This window comes from Sturnira hondurensis, unplaced genomic scaffold (genome assembly GCF_014824575.4).
Source record: "Sturnira hondurensis isolate 20B ecotype Veracruz unplaced genomic scaffold, ASM1482457v3 Scaffold0004152, whole genome shotgun sequence".
NCBI classification, from domain to species: domain Eukaryota; kingdom Metazoa; phylum Chordata; class Mammalia; order Chiroptera; family Phyllostomidae; genus Sturnira; species Sturnira hondurensis.
Genome location: NW_028076783.1, coordinates 3,497,694 through 3,518,477, shown reverse-complemented (window position 1 = coordinate 3,518,477; position 20,784 = coordinate 3,497,694). Strand labels below are relative to the sequence as shown.

At 49.6% G+C, this 20,784-nt stretch overlaps 1 protein-coding gene across 1 annotated transcript; it reads left to right on the top strand.

Annotated features, from left to right (window-relative positions):
* Positions 1–668: 668 nt before the first annotated feature.
* Positions 669–14,811, top strand: SAP30L (SAP30 like). Its single transcript, XM_037044840.1, has 4 exons — positions 669–1,480; positions 5,296–5,418; positions 7,560–7,658; positions 9,561–14,811. Exons 1-4 carry the CDS (start codon positions 1,283–1,285, stop codon positions 9,687–9,689), a joined length of 549 nt encoding a protein of 182 aa, XP_036900735.1. The 5' UTR covers positions 669–1,282; the 3' UTR covers positions 9,690–14,811.
* Positions 14,812–20,784: the final 5,973 nt, after the last annotated feature.

The window sequence follows — 20,784 nt, the reverse complement described above, 5'->3', positions numbered from 1 at the left end:
CCAACCCCAATCGCCACAGACTGGGGTCTCCGCCACCCTCGAGCGCTACTACCTTGCAAGACCAGCCATCAGACACTCATCATCTCCTCTGCACGTCTTTCCATGTAACCCTACGAGTTTGTCCTCAATCTTTCTCACCACGACTGCCTTTCGGTCCTGTTTCGCCCCCTGCCTCCCATTGGTCTGCGGGTTCTCTTGCCCTAGTCTTTCCGTTTCACCCAGTTGGTCCTTCTCTTCACCGCACCTCGATCTCCTTTAGGTGCCCCTCATAGGCCCCTCCCCATGTCAGTTCTCTGCGCCCCCGCCCACGTCTGTACTTCTGTCCGTCCCCTAAAGTGATCTTCTGTTCCTGGAGTCTGGCTTTCCATCTAGCTAGGTCCCTGGTCACCCTCTGTCCCTGGGCCACGACAATCCGCAGCCCTGTTCCCCTTCCTCAACCTGGGAACTCTTCCCTCTCCCACTTTCTCTACTTTGAATCCATCCCAGCAGAGTCCAGGAAGTAGCCAGGCGCCTGGGACTGGCGGCTATAGGGCCCAATGAGAAGCGCTAGCGGCGGCGGCGGCCCCGCCCAGACAGCAAATCCTACCAATGGCCGGGTGGAGGCGGGACTTCCGCTGTAGCGGGGAGGGCGGGGGCAGTGAACTGTTGTGGTGCGGAGCGTTGGGCTGGTGGCGGCTGGGTGGCCCAGGGGCTGCCGCTGGACTCGGGGCGCAACCGAGTGGCTGCAGGGGTGGGGCGGACCCGACGCCCTGCGGGGCTCGGGCGCCGCGGGTTCGAGGCCGGGCCCCGCGTGCGGGAGGCCGCGCCACCCCCGGGGAGCTGCCCGGCGGTGAGTTTGCCCAGCAGCCGAAAGAAGGCGGGAGCCGGCGGGGGCCCTCGAAACCTTCTGGCAAACCGGGCCCGGAGTCTCCGGGGAGCTGCCGCTTCCTGGGACGCCCTCCCGGACGTCCCCGCCGAAGGGTAACGGTTCTGGGCCCCTGGCAAAAGGAGCCTTCAGGTGACCCCCGGCGGGGCCCTGCGAGCCACGGGAGCCAACCTCGGGGCCTGGAGCCGGGGAGGAAGGGGGCTTTCCGGAGACGCGCGGCCAAGGTCCGAGGAGCCGTAGCGCAGCAGAACGGAGCCGGGCCTCCCGGGCACGGGGCAGGGCAGCGCAGCGCGTGCTCTGGAGACAGACTCTGGGACCCTCGGGTGCGGGGGCCTCAGCGACTGCCCCGCGGGGATCGCGGCCGCGGAGTGGCCTACAGGGGAGCCTACCCCCGAGAGGCCGGCCCGGGACGGGGAGATGAACGGCTTTAGCACCGAGGAGGACAGCCGGGAAGGGCCCCCCGCTGCCCCCGCCGCCGCCCCGGGCTACGGCCAGAGCTGCTGCCTCATCGAGGACGGCGAGCGCTGCGTCCGGCCGGCGGGCAACGCCTCCTTCAGCAAGAGGGTCCAGAAGAGCATTTCGCAGAAGAAACTCAAGCTGGACATCGACAAGAGCGTGAGTCTCCCCGTCCCCGACCGGGTCCCCGCGCCGGCCGCTACCGGCCTCTGCTCGCCGAACTACGGGCGGGACTCTGGGGCCCTCCCCGCCCTGGGCCTCGCTGCCCTTTATCTGAAAACCGAGGAGTTGGACTCGCAATTTCAAAGGCCGCTTCAGCGCGAACCTGCTCTCTCTAGAATTCTACCCAAATCCGGGAGGTTGGGGCGGGGATGCTCCTAGGACCATTCCTGCCGGTGAAGATTGACAAGTTTTTAGCTCGTTTTATTGGTTTAGATATTGGAGCAGGGAGAGGAGGGTTCATTGCGTTGACCGACAGAGGAGCAAGTATTGGGGAGGTGGTGAGCGAGGGAGCCGGCTGTTCTCCAACTTCTCAGAGCCCTGCTATTCCTTCGGAAAAGGAAAGGTGGCAGTTACTTCCCTTTCTGCCGCGGCCTCAGCTTCTGCCAAGGGCCGCCGAGCACACTGCTTCGCAGGCAGCTGTAGGGAAATGGGGTTTTCAAGAAATGTGGCAGAAATAAGGCCAAGACCAGGTCTTGAGAGCTGGCTCTTGCTCTCCAAGTGATTGGAAGGAAGAAAATCCATTCTCTTTGGGGTCACTTCTTTAGAAATGCCCAGGAGGAGGGGATTTAGGTTTGAGTAGACTTGCCCTGTGTTTTGTGCCTAACTATAGGAAAACTTTTCCTGTGTGATCTCACCTCTTCTAGTTAACAATGCTAAAGAGGTGCCTCTGGTCTACTAATTAGGAATTGGAAAAGAGTTACAGGGGTATTTAATATTAAAGGAGACTAACATTCATTTTTAGCACTGAAATTTACCCACTGTTAGTGGAAATCAGAGAAAACTTGTTAAACTGAAAGGGCTCCCGCTTTTCCATTTCTGATTTTATGGATGAAACTGAGGCCCAGAGACAGGCAGTGATGGTGCCAAAGTCACACAGCACCTAACAGGCTGGTTAATTTCTTAAACCCATTATCTGATTTACTTTCAAGCCCCATGCACAAGTCTTTAATAAATAAAAAATTGGCCCTGCACTTTCTTCCAGGCTCTTCCCTCTCACCCCAATTATTTAAGTTAATTATAATACTACATCTACAACTCTCTTTTAAAATGGTTGGGGGTGGGTTAATGGCTTTCTTATTACAAACCTTTATGAATGAGTGAACGAATGAATGAATCAAATTCATCTGAGCACAAACAACTGGCTAGACACTAAGGTGGCCCGGGTTAGGAGACATGTTTAAGTGAAACGCTTAATAACTAAGATAGTAGTGAACTCAGCCTACCTTCTGTGTAGGTTGTTGGGAGCCTTTATTTAAATAGCTTATAATAATAATATTTTCCAGTACTTAAAATAAAGAAAGGAAGAAGTTTCCCATTATTTAAAGCCCTTGGATGCCGTCACAACTGAGTGATTGTGCTGTGGCAGTTGGGGTTCCGCTGACCCGGCGACCCCACTGGAGACCCTGCGCGGAGCCACGATGACTGTTTCACACCCAAACTGCCTGGCAGAGACCAGCCTGAGGTGGGCCCTGGAGTTCCCACCAGGCAATGCTTCTGGAGGAATAGGGTTTCGAGGTGGACTCGCTCACAGTTTGCGTCAAGGCGGTGTTTAGAGTCATTATTTCTGAAAGGGATTCTATTTCATTCTCACAGGCTTGGGCAGGAATTCAGTTCTAAGGAACTGCTGCATTACAAGAATTTTTAGCTGTTGTAGAAAATGAAACAGGAAAAGTAAACACTACAGCCCTTGCCACCCCCCCCTCCCTCCATGCTGCCCCCACCAAAGGCCACTGAGCTCTGAAATTTCTGAAAACCAGTGCATGTTTGAAAATGGTTAAGTAAAAATAATGACTTCTTATTGCGTAGAAAGAGTCTAGCAGAGTGCCTTTTTAAACAATGGCACGAAATATCCCACTTGGGCAGTTTAGCTCATTCCATACAGGCATTGGCAGTATTCTATAATTTATCAAGATATAACATGCTTTCAAAGAGCCCTCCAGTGGACATATTTCAGCTTTTTTTTTCCTAGGGAAAAGTGAACATTGAGAATAGTGTAAGAAAAATGTTGGGATAGGAAAGGACACGTGCTGGGGTTCAAAAGTCCTGAGTGACCTTGGCCAGGTAGTTTCCCGGCTCTGGGTGGCTTCAGTTTATCCCTCTAGAAAATGAGATTGGGGCCAATGAGGTTGGGTGGGCGGTTGCTAAATTTTCATCCATGTAGCATCCCATGATTCTGAGGTCTTGACCCGAGATCTCCCAGCCCCAGCTTTAGGAACTCACCTCTTCTGCCTATTCTCCTACCACGTTTGTCACTCTGTGACTTGGAGGAGCAGCTTACTGGGTGGACAAGTGGGACCTGCTCACACGAGGGCCAGCTTCCTAGCAAGGAAGTAGCGTACGCTTCGAGCATGCCGCTCCCCTGATAAAGGATGTCCGGCAGTCTGTGCATCAGCCAGGCGGGACTCTTTGGGACAGTGACCCATGCTGTGCCTGACAGTCCTTTGACAGAGTCGAATCTGGCAAAGCTGTCTCAATTTGTAACCATGTGTAAATGATGACTTTTATTGGCCTAAACTGCTTTCAGATGCAAGGGATGTTGATGCCACAGCATTTACTGAGCACCTGCTGTCTGCAAGGCACTATCACAGTATAAAAACTACTCCTGACTCACTACTCGAACCACATGAAAGTGATAGTTCATCTGAATAAAAAGCAGTTTTCGTTATTTTCTGCATGAAAGGCCTGAATTCATGGCTGCTGGTTTCCTATCAGCTTACTTTTTTCTTTAAGAATTTAAGGAATACACTCAAATTCAGAAGCCTCTCAAGAACATTTGTGCAACAGCTGTTTCAGTGTCAACAGCCCCAGGCCTTTTACACAGGCATTCAGTTTCTGTTAGGGGCCTTGAATGGCTCCTCCAGTCAACCCTGGTACCAACACTCTTCAACAAAAACCTGTTCTTCACATCTCAGCTGCTGTTGCCGCCTTCGCTCACAGTTCTGACTCCACCCTGTAGTAGAAAATCAGCGGTAGTGTGCCGTTGCTTCTCTGCAGTTCCACCTTCTGAGAATGTCTGCTTCTGTCTCCACTTCTCTTTGTGGGTCAGATGCGAGGCAGTGCACTAATTAGAAGTGGATGCTCAGACACCAAGTCTTTCAGAGAAGGGTCATCCTCCTACAGTACCTGTTACCAACGTCAAAACCGTGTGTCCTGTCTCTCAGTACCAGTCCCTTTCCTGCTCTCTTCTACGCTCATGACTCCGGCAGGTCTCTGATGTCATGTCACTCCCAGCCTCAAAAACCTTGGGGGACTATGTCTTGTCTGAAGGAAAAGCAAAGCCGTTCCCATGTGCAGCTCAAGCCCCAAATTTCCCCTTATGCTCTTACGTGGGTAGTCGCCTCTGCCCAAAACTGTCAACCCGGGGCTCCCTCGCTCACGCCTTCTGCCGCCTGCGTCTGAATCTCCAAGTCGTAGCTCTTCTTTCTACAGGGAACGTTTCCTGTCTACATGTGACTCCTCCCCGCAGTAGGCCCTCCACCCTGACTCTCTGCCCTGCCGCTCTCTCCTCGCACCGAATCTGAGCCGGTGTTTTTCAATGAGGACTTGGTTTATACCACACTCCCAGCGTGATGTTAGTGTCTCCCTGTGAGTTTCTTGTTCTGCAAACCAGAAGTAAACTTCTGGGAATGATGGCCCGCACTTTATTGTTCCTTCTCTCTCTCCTCTGCCTTGAAGAGGAAAGTAGCCCATTAACTTGACAGATGTTGTGTCCATGGAATTGGCAACTCTGACTTGACTTTGCTTCCCCTCAGGTAAGGCACCTGTACATCTGTGATTTCCACAAGAATTTCATCCAGAGTGTACGGAATAAAAGGAAGAGGAAGACAAGCGACGATGGCGGAGACTCTCCTGAGCATGACACCGACATCCCTGAGGTAACGGTCACAAAAGCCCACCTGCGAACACTGTGAGAGGGACTCTAATCTGATCCTTCCCTCTGGGCTGGCCTTCTTTTTGTGCCAAGAGCAAATTTCAGTCCCTTTGTTTTCCGTGGTTTGTTTGAACAGTGAATCATAGACTCAGAGTAATATAGAATTTGAGATCTAAAAGTTTAGAAATTGACGGTTCTGCTGCCCCATCATTTTACAGATTGGTGCAGGGACCCGAGGTCACATGTACGGTTTGGGGCCCCAGTGCCTTTTCTTCCAGAAACCCTGACAGATGTGAAGTACAACCACGGGGTCAAGTGTGTTAAAACTTTGTTTTTGCCTTTAAAGTTGGAGACTGAGTTGGTATGGTTTGGGGGAAGTCACTTCCCTCTGTTTTCTCATCTGCACATTGAAGGTATAAGTTGTCAGTTCATACCAGCTCTGATTTTCTATCATTCTCTGATTCCTGTTCTAGGCTCGTTCCAGGTCCATTATACTGGACCCCAGGGGCTCTCACTCCTGGCACTAGTGACATTGACGGCCAGATAATTCTTTGTTGTGGGGCTGTCCTGCGAACTGTAGGATGTTGCCAGAATCCTTGTATTCTTCCCACTGGGTGCCAGTCACACCACTCCCTGAGTCATGATCTTCAAACAACGTCTCCAGACACTGTTGGGTATCCTGGGGGTCCGGGGGGAAGGCAAAACCGTCCCACGTTGAGAACGACTGCACCAGACCTGGAGACCAAGGCCTCTCACACCAGAAGTCCACCTTTCCTTCAGGGAGCCTGTGTCTATTAAGCAAGGCTACAGAAAGGAACACTGGGGTTTTTTCTATTTAAATTGTTTTCTTTTACAACTCAGCAAAGAAGAACCGTTTATAGTGTACATTAAATATTTGATGCATGGATATTTCATAAGGCAACTGCCTGTTAGGACTCGGAAAATGACTGTAGGGAGAGAGAGAGTAGGCCGGCCTTCGTCTGCAGATGAGGGAACCTTTGTTAGTGCAGCCCTTTCCCTCCGGCCTGCCCTGTGCCCCTTTTTAAGTATTGGTTTAATGTATCTTTTAATTGCCTTTAGCATTATTATATTTTGTAAGGAAATGGATTATTAAATTTCTAAATGCTTTTCCAAAAAAATAAGGTTTGAGGAATGTTTTGAAAAGAAGGAAGGACTTTGGTCCCTCATATTGATCATTCATTTTGTTTTTAAGTGCTCTCCACCTGCCTGAAGCAAGAACATCTCTTTTAGAGGCAGGTAAAGGCAGCCCAACTTTCTGGGCCTTCAATGTTTCATGACTGTGCAGCTTTCCTCTCTTCCTGTGTTAGAAGAAAAGGGGGGGTCCTTTCCCCTCTCTTATCCAGCCACCTGCAGAGACCCTGACCCTAACCTGCTGACTTGTACACTCGCCACAGTAGCTTTTGAGCTTTCTCTGGAGGGTTGTTAAGGATTCTAATGCCTGGAGGCTGAGCCTAGGAAAGAACTATTTGAGAATAACAGCACTTCTCACTGTTCTTCACGCTCCTCCATCCAGTCTGCTGCCAAGCGTGGGCCCGTCTTCCTCCAGGACGTCTGTCTGGTTCTACCTTTGCTCTCCATGCCTGGTGTACCCCTTTGGCATCTCCACCTCTCCCAAAGTTCACTTCGTCATCTCACTCTGGATTGTTGCTATAGCATCTCCCTCGGCCTGCTCTACCTACCCCCACCCATCAAGCCACCGCTAGATCCATCTTCCTGGAACAGCACCAGACATGCTACCATCCAGTCTCACTGTTTAACCCATCAGGAGTACCTGTGACCCCCTAGCCCATCTATTCATCTCCCGGCTTTCTGTGCTCATGATCTTCCCCTCACTCCCTACTCTTGCTCTGTTCCTCACTGCCTTCCTTGATCCTGCCTCTCCTTAGCTTAAGCTTCACCGCCTCCATCAGCCTCCTGGGACCACCCTCCCCAGCCAGAACTCTTCTTCCACTATTATTTTTGTCCTCCCAGCTAGTTATTAGTCCTCAGTGGACCATTTCTAAGACTTCTCTGTAGTCCTCCCCATCCCCACCCCTACCTAGGGTAGCGCCAGGCACGTGGTGGGCTCTCGCTGAGTGGTGGCTGGTCAGGTGATGGATAACGTGTTTCTCCTCTTCTCTCTAGGTTGATCTGTTCCAGCTGCAGGTGAACACTCTACGACGCTATAAACGACACTACAAATTGCAGACCAGACCAGGCTTCAATAAGGCCCAGTTAGCAGAAGTAGGTAGACAAAATTGCACTCTAAAAAGAGAGCCAATATTGTGCTTCTGATGGTGACCTTGAGCCTCTCCACTGCTCTGGGCCTGGTGATCATAATCCCCTCCACGGCTCTGCAGGCCGCTTTCTGTTCCCTCTTTTAAACAACTTAGAGTCCCACAGCGTTCGATCTGGAAAGGCTCTGATGTTCATAAAAGAAACCATGCCTTAGACAGAGGACACGGCTTGCAAACCGGTGTGATTCCAGAATGCAGCCGGGGACCTCAGGACTCCTGAGTCTAAGTCCTGGGTGCTCTTTTGTTTGTTTGTTTGAATCTTGTTTTTGCAAGACTCTTTATAGATAGGTTCCTTCCTACACATCAGGTTTGTCAGATTAATCATTCCAAAACCTGCTCTCATGTTCTGTGGGAGCTCTTTTTCTTTGGTTTTTGTTTTTACTCCATTTATTCTACTCTGATGTTGGTAATGGAAATAGCCATGGCAATGAATGGAGCCCAGGAGAGTCTCCCCCTGCCCCGAGCTCTCAGCATGATGCAGAGGACGGGAGATGCCCTGCCGGCCGTTGCTTGAATGCACGGACAGCCTGGCCTGGTGTTTCTCTCCTGTGGGCACTTGTGCGGGTGCCCTTTCACCCATCTCTTCTGACTATTGTAGAAAGTTTGGAAAAAGGAGAAAAGAAAAATATAAGCCTGCCATCCAGAGATGACCACTCTGTAGTTCTTTCTCTGACTCTCATTTTCTGTCATGGCCACTTGGCTCATTCAGACTTTTTTTTTTAAGGTTATATTTACTTATTTTTAGAGAGGGGAAGGGAAGGGAAAAGACAGAAACATCAATGTGTGGTTGCCTCTTGTGCGCCCCTTACCAGGGGACCTGGCCTGCAGCCCAGGCATGTGCCCTGAGAATTGAACCAGCAACCCTTCGGTTCACAGGCTGGCACTCAGCCCACTGAGCCACACCAGCCAGGGCCAGAGATTTCTTCAAAGGCTCACAGCCCCACTGATTTTTGGTCTTTACTTCAGAGGTATATGAACCATTGTTTTTTCTTAAACCTCTCCTTCGCCACCATCCCAATCAAACACAGAAGCACGCAGGCTTTCCTGCCTTACGATTGCACTACCTGTGTGCCAGCATCCATCCTAGTGGAAGAGGTAGGATGCGGTAGGGCGAGAGGGGACGTGTTCCTAAAGGATGGGTTTCTCTTCAACTCTGCATCTTCCAAAATGAACTCTTAGGTAACACATCTAAGAATTCAACTGACTGTTCATTTAACATATTTTTTTTTAAATTTTATTTATTTATTTATTTACTTATTTAGAGACATGGGAAGGGAGAAAGAAAGAGAGGGAGAGAAACATGGGTTGGTGGCGCACACACCCTGACCAGGGACCAAACCTGGAACCCAGGCACATGCCCTGACCAGGAATCAAACTGGCGACCTTTTGCTTTGTGGAACAATACCCAGGCAACTGAGCCACTGGTCAGGGCTCAGGTGACATAATTTTTAAAAAGACACTTTGCTGTCAGGCTTCAGCGCCTGAGAGATTATGGTAGCAGCTGGCCAACCAGATTAGTCCCAGTCTCTTCCGCTGTGGGGATGACCTTGAGATCATGCCATGATGGGCAGTAGGACCAACTGCCAGTAACACAGAACTGCACCTTGGGAGCGTTGAGGGCTAGAGTCCCGCTTTCAGAAGCCTGGAAACCCAGTCACCTAAACTGCAGGGAGAGAGGGCAGCCTGGGCCCCGCAGCTCTGCAGGGAGCTCTTGGCGGCCATAGCCTCCTCCACAGGCCTGGGAGCAGCTTCCTGGTTCCTCCTGTGCACAGTTGAGAATGCGTGGCCCTGACTTATGCGTGTTTTGTGTGTGTGTGTGTGTGTGTTTGTTTTTTTTACCTCCATGTAGACTGTCAGTCGACACTTCAGGAACATACCTGTGAATGAAAAAGAGACCCTTGCCTACTTCATCTACATGGTGAAGAGCAACAAGAGTAGACTGGACCAGAAGTCAGAGGGCAGCAAGCAGCTGGAGTGAGGGTGAAGCACATCCTCCAGGAACGCAGTGTGATGCTGATGCACAGGTGATATCTGCTACATTTAAGCCCATAAAGACTTTTAAGTTTTATTATAAATAAAGAAGTTTGAATGATATATACTGTAAATCTTTTTGGTCAGGAGGATTATATTCTCCTGATTCAGCATGTGTATACAAAGACTTTGTTTTAAGGCAACTACTGGGCTAGGAAAAAAAAACAAGATCATAGAAAAAATCAAAGAAAAACTATGTATTGCCGCATTCAAACAAGCATTAAGTCAGTGCTACTGGAAATGAGGGGTAGCATTTTGGGAGTCACCTGGTAACCCCATCTGCCACGCGTGAGACAGAGCGCTGTGACAGCAGCGGGGTCCCGGCGATGGAGGAGGTGCGTGAGCAGACCCCAGTGTGCTGGGGCCGCAGAGGCCCCGCTTGTCGCAGGCTTTGCTGGTCAGCAACTCAGTTTGACCCCGTCCCCCTAGGTGGCCCTGTGCCTTATGCACAGTAGGCACCCCATCAGCATTTGTGGCTAATCGAGCTGTCACTAAGGGTGCCAGCCTTGGAACACCTGCTTCACACCTCCAGTGAGTGAGACCTCTGCAACCTGTGTGGTCACCACTTAACTTCTAGTGTGGGGGAGATCCCAGTGGGCCAACAGGAGGTTTCACATCAAATGAGCACCTCGGGACAGTCACATGTGCCGAGCTGCATTTGTGGAGGTTCCAGAAACACGGGTGCAGAGAGACCTGGAAGGAGATGTGGCCCTTTGCACACCCTTCTACACTTCATTCTTTGGGGTGAAGTTATGTACTAAGACTTCAGCCATTCTCTGGGGCTGTAAATGCCTTGGCGAATGGAGATACTTAGAGGTCTGGGGCCCGTGTTTTCCGAGATGCTAGTCCATAGTTCAGGACCACCAAGAAGGCTGCCAAGGACCATGTGATTCCTGCTCAGAAGTCCAGCTCTGAGACAGAAGTCTGGCTGGCCTCGATGCCCTGGGCCCTGGGGTCAGGGGTCAGCAACAAACCATGGTGTGAGCGACAAAGATCAGTGTCCTTCCGATGCACTCATTTTTATGAGCAGTGTGCCTCCCTTTTAGGGAGAAAGGTTGTTAAAATGATTTTTCAAGTATTAATTACCCAATTTTTTTATGTTCAAAAACTCAGCTTCCTCTCTAATTATGTCATAGCCAAAGTATCCTTTGAAAACAAAGCTTTATATCCAAATGTCTGCTTTTCCAAAATTTTCTAATCAGCGTGTTCAGGGCAGAGGGTGTGGGCAGGGAATGGGAGAAAAAGAGAAGTATGTGGATGCTAATTTCTGACCATCTTGACATACACTGTTGTCAAAAATACTGTTTTTTTACTCGGTTCTAAATCTGAGTTCTTTCTTAAGCCTTAAGTACTAAAAGGAGCCGCGGACAGCCTGGCCTGGCAGAGCCGTGGTGTCTCGCAGTGCAGGCCTGGGTCTGAGTGCAACCCGGAGAAGTCAGAGCGGGGGAACCCCTGCTGAGCTGGGCGGTGGGTTCGGTTCTGTGGAGTCGAGTGCCAGGCTTTCGGTGGCCTGGGGCCAGGGCCACCACTCTCCCTAAAGCGCAGCATGTTCCACTGCAGCAAAGCTTCCTCCTGTGTCCAAATGCATGGCTAGCAGATTGCATTTTCTAGATATATATAAATGAATGTACATAGAACATACGCTAGACTATGAGAAGGTCTTACTTTAATACACCCGGCTGTGGAGGGCACATCAGGGTGCTCTCCGGGTGTTTAGTCATTCAGATCCAGTATGTATTTAGAGGTTGTCTCACTACTTACAGCTGGAAGGTGTTGATGTGTAGGCAGCAAGAAGGCTCAAAGGTGTGTGGCTTATCTAGGTTTCATTTCTGAGAGGCCGAATTAGAACCGTCATTGGTGTTCCACACCAAGGCACCAAGTCCCCTCTTTCAGGGGCATTTTTTCTCATCAGACCGGGACCTGGGGGCAGCTGGGCCTGTGGGCTAAGGGATCAGAAACCTGCTCTCTGGAAAAGTTCCTCTCTTATTGAGAGAGAGTGTGTGTCTTTCTGCTGTTTAAACCAACATGATGAATGTGTAGGTCATGTCACCATTTTTCTGACAGCAAATCTGTTTTCCCAGTTGAGAGAGACGGCGGTGCATTTCTGTAAGAGAATGCGGTATTAGGATCCCTCCGTGCGAGCATGTCTGTAGGAATGCTTTTGTTCTGAAGGGAAGCCTGGCTGGGGAAACTTGCCACCTTCGGCCAGATGCTGTGTACACTTGAGTCGCATGCCGTTTTTCCTCTAAAGAGCAGCTTTTGGAAAGTGGAGATTGTGGGTGTCTGTCTCACCTTTGGAAACACATAAGGTGAGAGAAAAGACAAAGCTTCCCAAACTCACTTTTGTCTTGTGTGCACAAGTCTGTTCTTTCATCAAACCACTAAACCACTTGCCTTAGTCTCTTCTGCAGTTTCCCATGGCTTGGTCTGTGGGCAGGAGACCTCTGCCTGCTGGAAACGGCCGGGCCCCGCAGAGCAGCTGGGTCAGGCCTCAGGGAGCAGTGGGGCTTTGGGGAAGCAGTGTCCATCTTCGCTGCCTGCATTTTTATGCCACCTGTCAAGGACTCTTGCGCTTCTCTCCACCTGTAACGTTGCAGCATTGCCTTTTCACCCTTGGTGCTCCTGGGCAAAACTGGAATTTGAAATAGAACTGGTGTTGTCTTCTTAAAGATTACGGTCCCTGCCTCAGTTCCGGCTGGTACGGTTCTCCATATGCCTTGAAGGTCGTCACGTGGATGTGCCAATATCCTGCTATCTATATTGCTGCATTTTAAGATTTTTTAAAAACCAATGGACAAACTTCTTATTTCAGTGAACAAACTTACGCTGGCAACAATCATAACTGAATCTCATGCAAGACTGAAACAAAGGATTCAAGACTGGCAGTGTAAAACGAAGAGGAATTTTCACTACGTGTTACAGCCGACAGGTTGCTAGATGCTCCCATCACAGCTAAATGCTCACTGCTAGCCTTCCAGAGAACAGATACTAATAACTGTCTGTGGTCGTAGTGTTGCATCCAACCTTGGCATTTCAGCTATTTATTTTGTGGGGACTTTTGTGTTAATATCCCACAGGACAACTGCCTGGTGGAAGGGAGAAGGTAGGAAAAGCAGCTTACTCTGGGGGCCTTGCCTATTGCAACAGGCTGTCCCAAGCCAGAGTAACGGCTTCACGGAAACCACCTGAAGGCCCTCAGTCAGTACAATGACAAGACCTAGAAGTTGGGAAAGGGGCTTTAAGTCACCCAATCCAGTCTCCCCATAGGTGCTGACATTCTTCCTACAGCCGTCCCACCAAGGGTTTGAGCAGTCTGGGCTTAAACACCTCTGAGGACAGAGAACTCACTACCTCCCAGGAGTGTCTGTTTCTATCTTTGTAAACCTCTGGCTTGTCTATGTTCTCTGTGACTTCCATCTGAGTCTCTGCCCAATGAGGGCTACATGGAATAAGTTGCTCATCTTAGCCAAGGACCTAGTTGCTTGCTGCCACTGTCCCAGAGCATAACAGTTGATTTGCTAAAAGAAGTAGCTAGCAGAGAGACACTTTGGTGTCTGACTTTCCAGCCCCCTGAGTATTGGTGCATGTAGTTCCTTGTGGAGAATGCTGGGGAAACCCCATTGGCCTGGTTGCGCTCACCTGTGCTTGCTGAACCTGACGTCAGCAGAGGCCAGGATGCTATTAGCCTGATGGAAAAAGGCCAGCACAGAAGAGGCCTTAGTGCTGTGTTTGTCCCTCAGAAACCGATGCTCACATCACTTAGGAAAGACTTTAGCTAGAAAATTTTAAAATATTGCTCTACGTGGTGTTTGACATTTCCAGGGCTGCTGAAGGCTTGCGCCTTAAGATTCCTGAAAGTACATCACATACTATTTTTACCGAGAAGACAGAGCTTAGGAACTTGGGCAAGTCAGGGAACCACAGGCCTCAGTGTCAGAGAAGCACCCTATTTTCAAGTTAGAAAGTCCTGTAAGGTAGCTGTAGTCCAGTTCATTTTTAGAGATGGAAAAACTAAAATTCAAAAAGAACTTCCCCGAGTCCTGCAGCGTTATCTGGACTCGCCTCTGTCCTCCCGGCCTGCTCACTTTCTGACCTGCATTGTGACTTAATTCAGTCTAAAGTGGCCTGCCTCTGTTTCTCGAGACCTTGCAACTGGGCTGAGGTTTCCAAGACCAACCTGCAAACTCAAGGCTGAGTGAGTGATTAAAAAAGCAATCAGGAGTTTTGCAAAACAAATGAAAGGAGCAAGCACAGCTCACTTACAACTTAAGAGCAGCACTCAAAAGCGCAGGCAGGATACTCAGTGTTGTCCTGGAATCTAAATTCCCATGAAATGGACTTGCCCGTGAGACCTGCTGGTCAGACCTCGCCTTTCAGGTCATCCTCAGAGCGTGTGTGACTGCTGGCCCTCACCAGACAGACGCAGCTCTGTGGCCTTGAGATTCGCAGCCTTCCAGTCCCTATTACTAAGCCAAGCAGTTGAACAGGACAGGTGAGCTCAAGATCATGATGCCCTGGGAAGCACGGTGCTTTAGGGGTGCCTTTTCATTCCTTTCCTTTTATTACTGACTGTTGCCACATCTGCGGCTAGGAACAGTAAAGGTGATCTGGTGTTTTCAGGTAAAATGCAGACAGGGGCCAGGTGGGACCTTTCTTAAGGTAGAAATGTCTACGATCAGTTTTTTCATCTAGCTTGCATCTTAAAACACACACGCTTCAGTTGCTTTCACTTAACCAACACATCTTTGCCAATGACAGGGCTGTACAGGACCCTGTTGTACATTTGTGCCCATCGGAGTGTTTGGGGGGTGTGGGTTTTTCCATTTTGTAACTGCCTTATTGAAAAGCAAGTGCCCTTCCATTCCAGGCCTCCTCATATTGTACGTTTCCTGCCAAACTTGGGGGATCATTTGTATTTTAATTTTGTAATCTATGGCTCTGTACTGTTGAAAGGCTCTCAATTCTGTGGGGTCTCCTTAGTAATGTATGTGACTTTTCATGTTGCAATACCACACAGATGGGATGGCCCGACTTCCGCTTTTAATAAACGATCTGAATGAGTAACGAGAGACACACTCTGTTCTCTTTGAATGTCCACGTGGAATTCGGTGCTTTCCTTTCTCACTCGGCCCCTGGCAGCGTAGTGCAGTGATTGATGACAGCGGTCTCTGCTCTGCCCCCACTCCCCATTCAGTCCGAGCGCACAGTCACAGGCATTGGGCCCTGGTTCCAGACTTGATTTCATGCTCACTCATGTGGACGGAGACTGTGGCCCCACAGCCTGAGTCTGAAGCCTGAATGCTACACAGCACACCAGACACCTAGGGCAGAGAGCTGCGCTCTCTGGGTCTTCAATTGACCCTCTAGAAAGAGTCCTAAGTAAACCAGGCGAACACCTGCAAAGTGAAATCATGTGGGGACTCGCTGCAGACTGGAGCGCTGGTCCCTCCTGAGGGCAGCCGCTGCTCAGCTCCAGCCGCTGTCACCACGTGGGAATGCCTGTCCTGTGTGGCCAGCTCTTACAGTTTGACGAGAGGAGCTGGAAATATAGACCTTTATGTAAATATCCCAATGTTTAAATGTCTAAAAAAATTATGTAACAATTGGCACATCAGCTGAGTGCTCGTTAGAAATCTCTGCTCCCCGCTCGCCTGCCGAGCCATCTGCTGAACCTGAATCTGCCTTTCAACCAAGTCCCCAGAAATGACAGGGCTCTCAGACTGAGGTTTTCACCTCGGCTCTGTCACTGATGCCACTCCAGCACATCTCTGTCCTCAGCAGAATGGAGGGAAAGAAATGCAATAAGTGTTTTTGTCACATTAGCTAGAAGTGGCACATGCCAGCTCTGAAACGGCAAGCAGCACCAAAACTTGCAAAGTGCTCTTCTTCCTCCCCTCCCTCGCCCTCCCGCTCTCCTCTCCTCTCAGGAGTGTGGAGGGTGACTTTCCAGGAGGTGAGTGGGAACGGGGAGCGCGGGAGTCTTGGTGGTCCCTGGGATTAATTTCTGGTTGTCTCTGAAGGCTGCTGTCACTTAGTCGTCAGGGCGCCCAGAGTTGACTGCCTTCAGAAAGCAGAGGCAGTTCCAACTCCCAGAGCACAGAAGTCATTCCCTCCACTCCTCTGCCTGCTGCCCTTCCATCCTTTCATGTCCAATTGCCGAGGACTGCCCCGTCCTCTGGCCCACCACACGGGACCTTGAAGACGTGCTTGCCCCCACGCTTTCCCCAACAGGCTCATCCCTGCGGGAGCCGACGTCCTTTGAGGATCCACAGACATCCGCTGTCACGGACAGATGAACCTGCATTTTAATGTGCCATGAGAACAGAAGTTCCACTGGGAACCACACACCCTTTTTTTGAAAAGAGACCTTCAGGATATAAGATATCAGATCATCTGAGGTGCAGCATTTCTTAAAGTGTGGTACTTGCCAAACCCCCACAGTCAGAATCTCCTAAGAACCCAGTCACAGTGGGGCCCCCATCCCAGATTCTCATAGTGGGGAGCTGGGAGGTTGAACTCCAGGAATGCAAATGATTTTCCCAGGTAAGACTCCAGCCCAAAAAGTTGAGAAGCGCTAATTGGGTCCAGAAGCTTCCCAATCCAGCAACTCCCACCTCATCTAGAGTTTGGTCCCATGAGACCCACTGAGCGAGAATCGCCTCAAGCAGGGCCCAGGAAACTGTTTTGACAAACTCTGGGTTAGAAAGCACTGAGTCCAGCCCCCACAACCCAGGGAGAGAACGTAGCTCTGTTCACACTTGAGCGGCTCGGAAGTGCCAGAGTCTGAGCAAGTACAGTGACACGCACAGCCACTCTGAAGATGAGCCATTCAGATGGATGGCCTTCCGTCTGGATAAAACCAGAGTAACAGTCACCCACCATTGCTAGCACAGTGCCTGGCTTGTAGGAGGACACGCTTAATGTCCTAATAGTTTTTTAGTTTGTAAGTTTCATATGCAGAAATACTAATAGCTACCAGTACAGCATGCACGCCAGGCATGTTACTGGTTTCACAGTTTGCAATCATATAAAGCAGGAACTATTATTAGCTCCAATTCACAGAGGTGTAAATGCAGAGGGGCTGAGGAACTGACTCGAGTTCATCTGGTCCTAGGGACACTTGTCAGCCCCACCATCAAAGAATGTAGGAATGTCACGCTTTTGAAGCCATGCAGCCGCAACAGTTACCCTTGTCCCCATCAACTGGATTTACTAAAGTTTAATGAGGGATTCCTAGAAGTCACTAAGACTATAGTTAAGAAATTTAATGGGGTTTAATGGAGGTTAACAAGGTACATCCAACTTCCCAGCCAGGTTTTAACTCACCAGAGCTGCACAGAGATTAACAAGCCCAGGAGGTGTAAAGGCACCTGCATGATTTAATGGGGTTAATGAAACTGTCAGAGGTTGGCCGAAAGGGACAGAGCTGGAGCATGCCGCTGAGTCAGTCTGGCTGAGGCCAGCAGACATTTATTAAACAGCTGAAGCCTGCCTTGCCCTGCCCTGCCCTGCCCTGCCCTGGGCACACAAGGGTAGCAAATAAGGAAAGGCCACAACCAATACACCAACCATGGTTAGTCCTGGTTGGTGGGATGTGGAGTTTTTACTTTCTCCTCTGTGCTTTTTTGATATTGTCTAAATTGTTTATCACGGGCCTGAACCGTTTCCACCAAATCTATAAAATAGCAAAGCAATTTTTGAATACTTTTTAAAAAAGATTTTATTTCTTTTTAGAGGGGGAGGGAGGAAGAAAAAGGGAGAGAAACACCAATGTGTGGTTGCCTCTCACACGGTCCCTGCTGGGGACCTGGCCTGCAACCCAGGCATGTGCCCTGACTGGGAATTGAACCAGTGACCCTTTGCTTCACAGGCCAACACTCAATCCACTGAGCCACACCAGCCAGGGCACAAAGCAGTTTTTTTAAGTGCCCTCAATATGCGTACTCTTTGCTTGCATAGTTTAGGGTACACATTCCTAAAACCTGTAAGAAACAATACAATCTTAATTTTGAGCAGCACTTAAGTGCTGCAAAGGGCCATCACTCATTATCTCCAGGGGCGTGTCACACACTATGAGTGATATTACAGGTCACACTGGTAAGTGGGGAGGCCAAAGCAAATCCCTGTCTTCTGCCTCCCAGGTCGGTGCTGTTTCACTGAGCACTTACTACGTGATGGGTCCAATGGTGAGTGCTTCGCGTATCTTAGGGCCTTACGGATACAATTATTCTCTCTGTATCATAGACAAAGAAACAGAAGTTTAGATGGCAAAACAGCTTGTCCAAGGTCACCAGAAAAAAACGGTAGGAGTGCGAGTCAAACACAGGTCTATCTGACCCCAGAATCCACTGTGTGCTGCTGCTGCCTACTTGATGGGTACGCTCATGTCTGCCGGGGAGTATTGTTTAGGACAGGGAAGAACTGGAAACAACCTGTATGTCAAATAATAGGGGACTAGTTTTAAAATGATCATACTTTTGTATTATATACTTATAATAATTATGTTATATATTAGCATAATATATGTCAAAATTGTAAAATAATACCTAATGACAACATTCATCAGCTTAGAAATACTATACATACAAATTTTATTCATATGAATATATACATTGTGGGTGTGCATAGTTACATATCATATATATGCATACTACATCATTCATCAGCTTAGAAATACTATACATACAAATTTTATTCATATGAATATATACATTGTGGGTGTGCATAGTTACATATCATATATATGCATACTACATAAGTGTGTATATATGTATACATAGACACCCGCATTTGTGACTGTGGCCGTATCTTAGGCATATCAAAGCACCTATTTGCCAACTCCAGGTATGGCCATACTGTATCTGTATCTGCAGACTGCCGAGTAAGGGTAAAATAAGAGGGGACAAAAGCTTCCTGAACATCAAGGGAGCTTCCTGGAAGAAGCGGCTCCTTAGAAGGCCCTTTGAGGAAATGGAAGGTCCCGCAGCAGACTGAGGGTGAGCGAATGTCCAGTGCGGAGCAGAAAGCCCCTGGTGCCGGAGTGAAGAGCTTGAACTTAAAAGTTACCAAACTTGGTATTATTAAAAGCCAAATAACAAAATGTGGTCAGAAGAATGCGCTTCTGCTGTGAAGAAATCTGGAAATGGATTCTGTCATCCAGGATCCCAGACTCCAGAAGAGTCCATACCCCGACAGGGCTGGAAGTCGACGCTCCCACCACTAAAAACGCTACAATCCCAAGGTAGTCTCTCTCCTAGCCCAGCACACAGAGGAACCATGCGCGCAGGCGCGTGCGTGAGTGCACGTGTACGCAGGTGTACATAGTGGGCTGTTGCTCTCTTAGGGAAGCCAATGAGGCTTAGCAAGTGTAATGAGCTTAGTTAAGCTAAGGTGTCTAAGAAGACTTCCTGAGGCCCACTGGGCACCAGCAAGATTGGACTTTGCTAAGGGAGGTGTAGGGGTACACCAGTGCCCAATCAGATGGCTCTGACGCTGCTGTTTAAGAGATGTCCCAGGCTTCAGGGGCAGTAGCATGGTCGGCTGGAGCAGGGCAGTCAGCTGGTCAGACTCAGCCATTCCAACAACAGCCTGAAGGTGGAACTGTGTCTGAGAAAGCTCAGTGAATACTAAGACGCCCCCAGCCTGCCAGTAGGGTCTGTCTCAGCCGGCGAGGTTGGCCTCGGCTGGGCCCATTTTAGCAGCTCCACGAAGTTTCCGTCATCTGCTATGGTAAGGGTGTTTGAGTTCTGATTTCTAATACCGTTTTTAAATGAATTCTATTCATGTTGCCCTCTAGGAATATTTCCAAGGCTGAATGTGGAAAAGAGTGGTCAGGATGACATACCAGCAGAAATAACCACTATTATTTGTTAAACACCTACCCGTTGCTTGATACTGTGCTAGAATGTTTTTTCTACTCTGTTCTGTCTCTGGCTGTAATCCTCACACAAAGAAGCAATTATCCCTAATTTTCAGGTGGGAAAAATGAAGCTCAGAGAAGTTAGATGGCCCACTTAGCGTCTTGTGGGAGCCAGGACATGAACCCATGGCAATCTGACTCCTCCGTGTACCGTGCAGCCTCCACCACAGAGAGAAGTGGAATAATGACAAAATGGGGGGAGGTGAGTAGTATCAGTAAAAGCTGTTAGATCTCTGAATGCCAGCAGTGTGAGGTATTCGTGCAGGGGCAGCAGCTCTCTGCGTGCCTTTAGCACAGCACAATAGTGGAAGAGGGGTTCCAAGTTCCCAGAAGATTGTATTCTTCAGTGGCTCCATCCAAAGCAATAGAAGAAAAGGTGTGGTGCGTGTTAGACTTTATGTGATAGGGAAACATGGGCCTCAACCCCACGGTGCCTTTAGGGACAAAAAGCCTCTGAAGAGCTTGGATTGTAAACCAACACTGTCTTTCAAGAGTTAGCAACAGCCTGCCCAGGACTCCTGGCTCTGTGACCTCTCTGTCTCCCTGAACTGCCAAGGAAGTTAGAAAAAGCGTGCCCTGGGCCTTCAGCGTCACCCCGCACAGGGAGTCCAGAGTCCTCCTTGTTTCTCCACACGGAACAGAGGAGGGAGTTTGGCCACCAGGTGGCACTCTCCTCTCAGTCAGTGGTAGCCCGAGGCGGCAGGGCAAGGAGGCTCAGGGGCACTTTCTGTCCCTCTCACAGATGCAATGTTTGAGAGTCCATTGATTGACACTATTATAAAAATCTAGACAGTAAAAGCAGAAAGGGACTTAGATCTCTGGTAACACCTCATTTTACAGATACCACCAATGTTCAGCCCGGGCAAGGAGATGCCCAAGGTCACACAGCAGGCTGAACCCCCTTCTCTGGACCCCGGGGTCCAGTGCTTTTTCCACCACACTAACTGTTCGCACACTCCCACAAACATCTCCCACACCCTGCCACTGGACTGCCAGGAAACTGCCCCAAGCCCAGAGCGGGGTGGGTGCTTGGGGAGGCTGTGTTCCCTTCCCCCTTACTTGTCGTTCCCTGTTGCTTCCAAATCAGGCCCTGCGGCCCAGCCCCGACAACAAAAGCAGCAGT

Bases quoted from the DNA above. Each gene is read 5' to 3' on its own strand.
- SAP30L (XM_037044840.1), top strand. From the start codon at position 1,283: ATGAACGGCTTTAGCACCGAGGAGGACAGCCGGGAAGGGCCCCCCGCT. The intron at 1,481-5,295 runs GTGAGTCTCCCC...GCTTCCCCTCAG, and splicing joins AGCTGGACATCGACAAGAGC to GTAAGGCACCTGTACATCTG. The intron at 5,419-7,559 runs GTAACGGTCACA...TCTTCTCTCTAG, and splicing joins ATGACACCGACATCCCTGAG to GTTGATCTGTTCCAGCTGCA.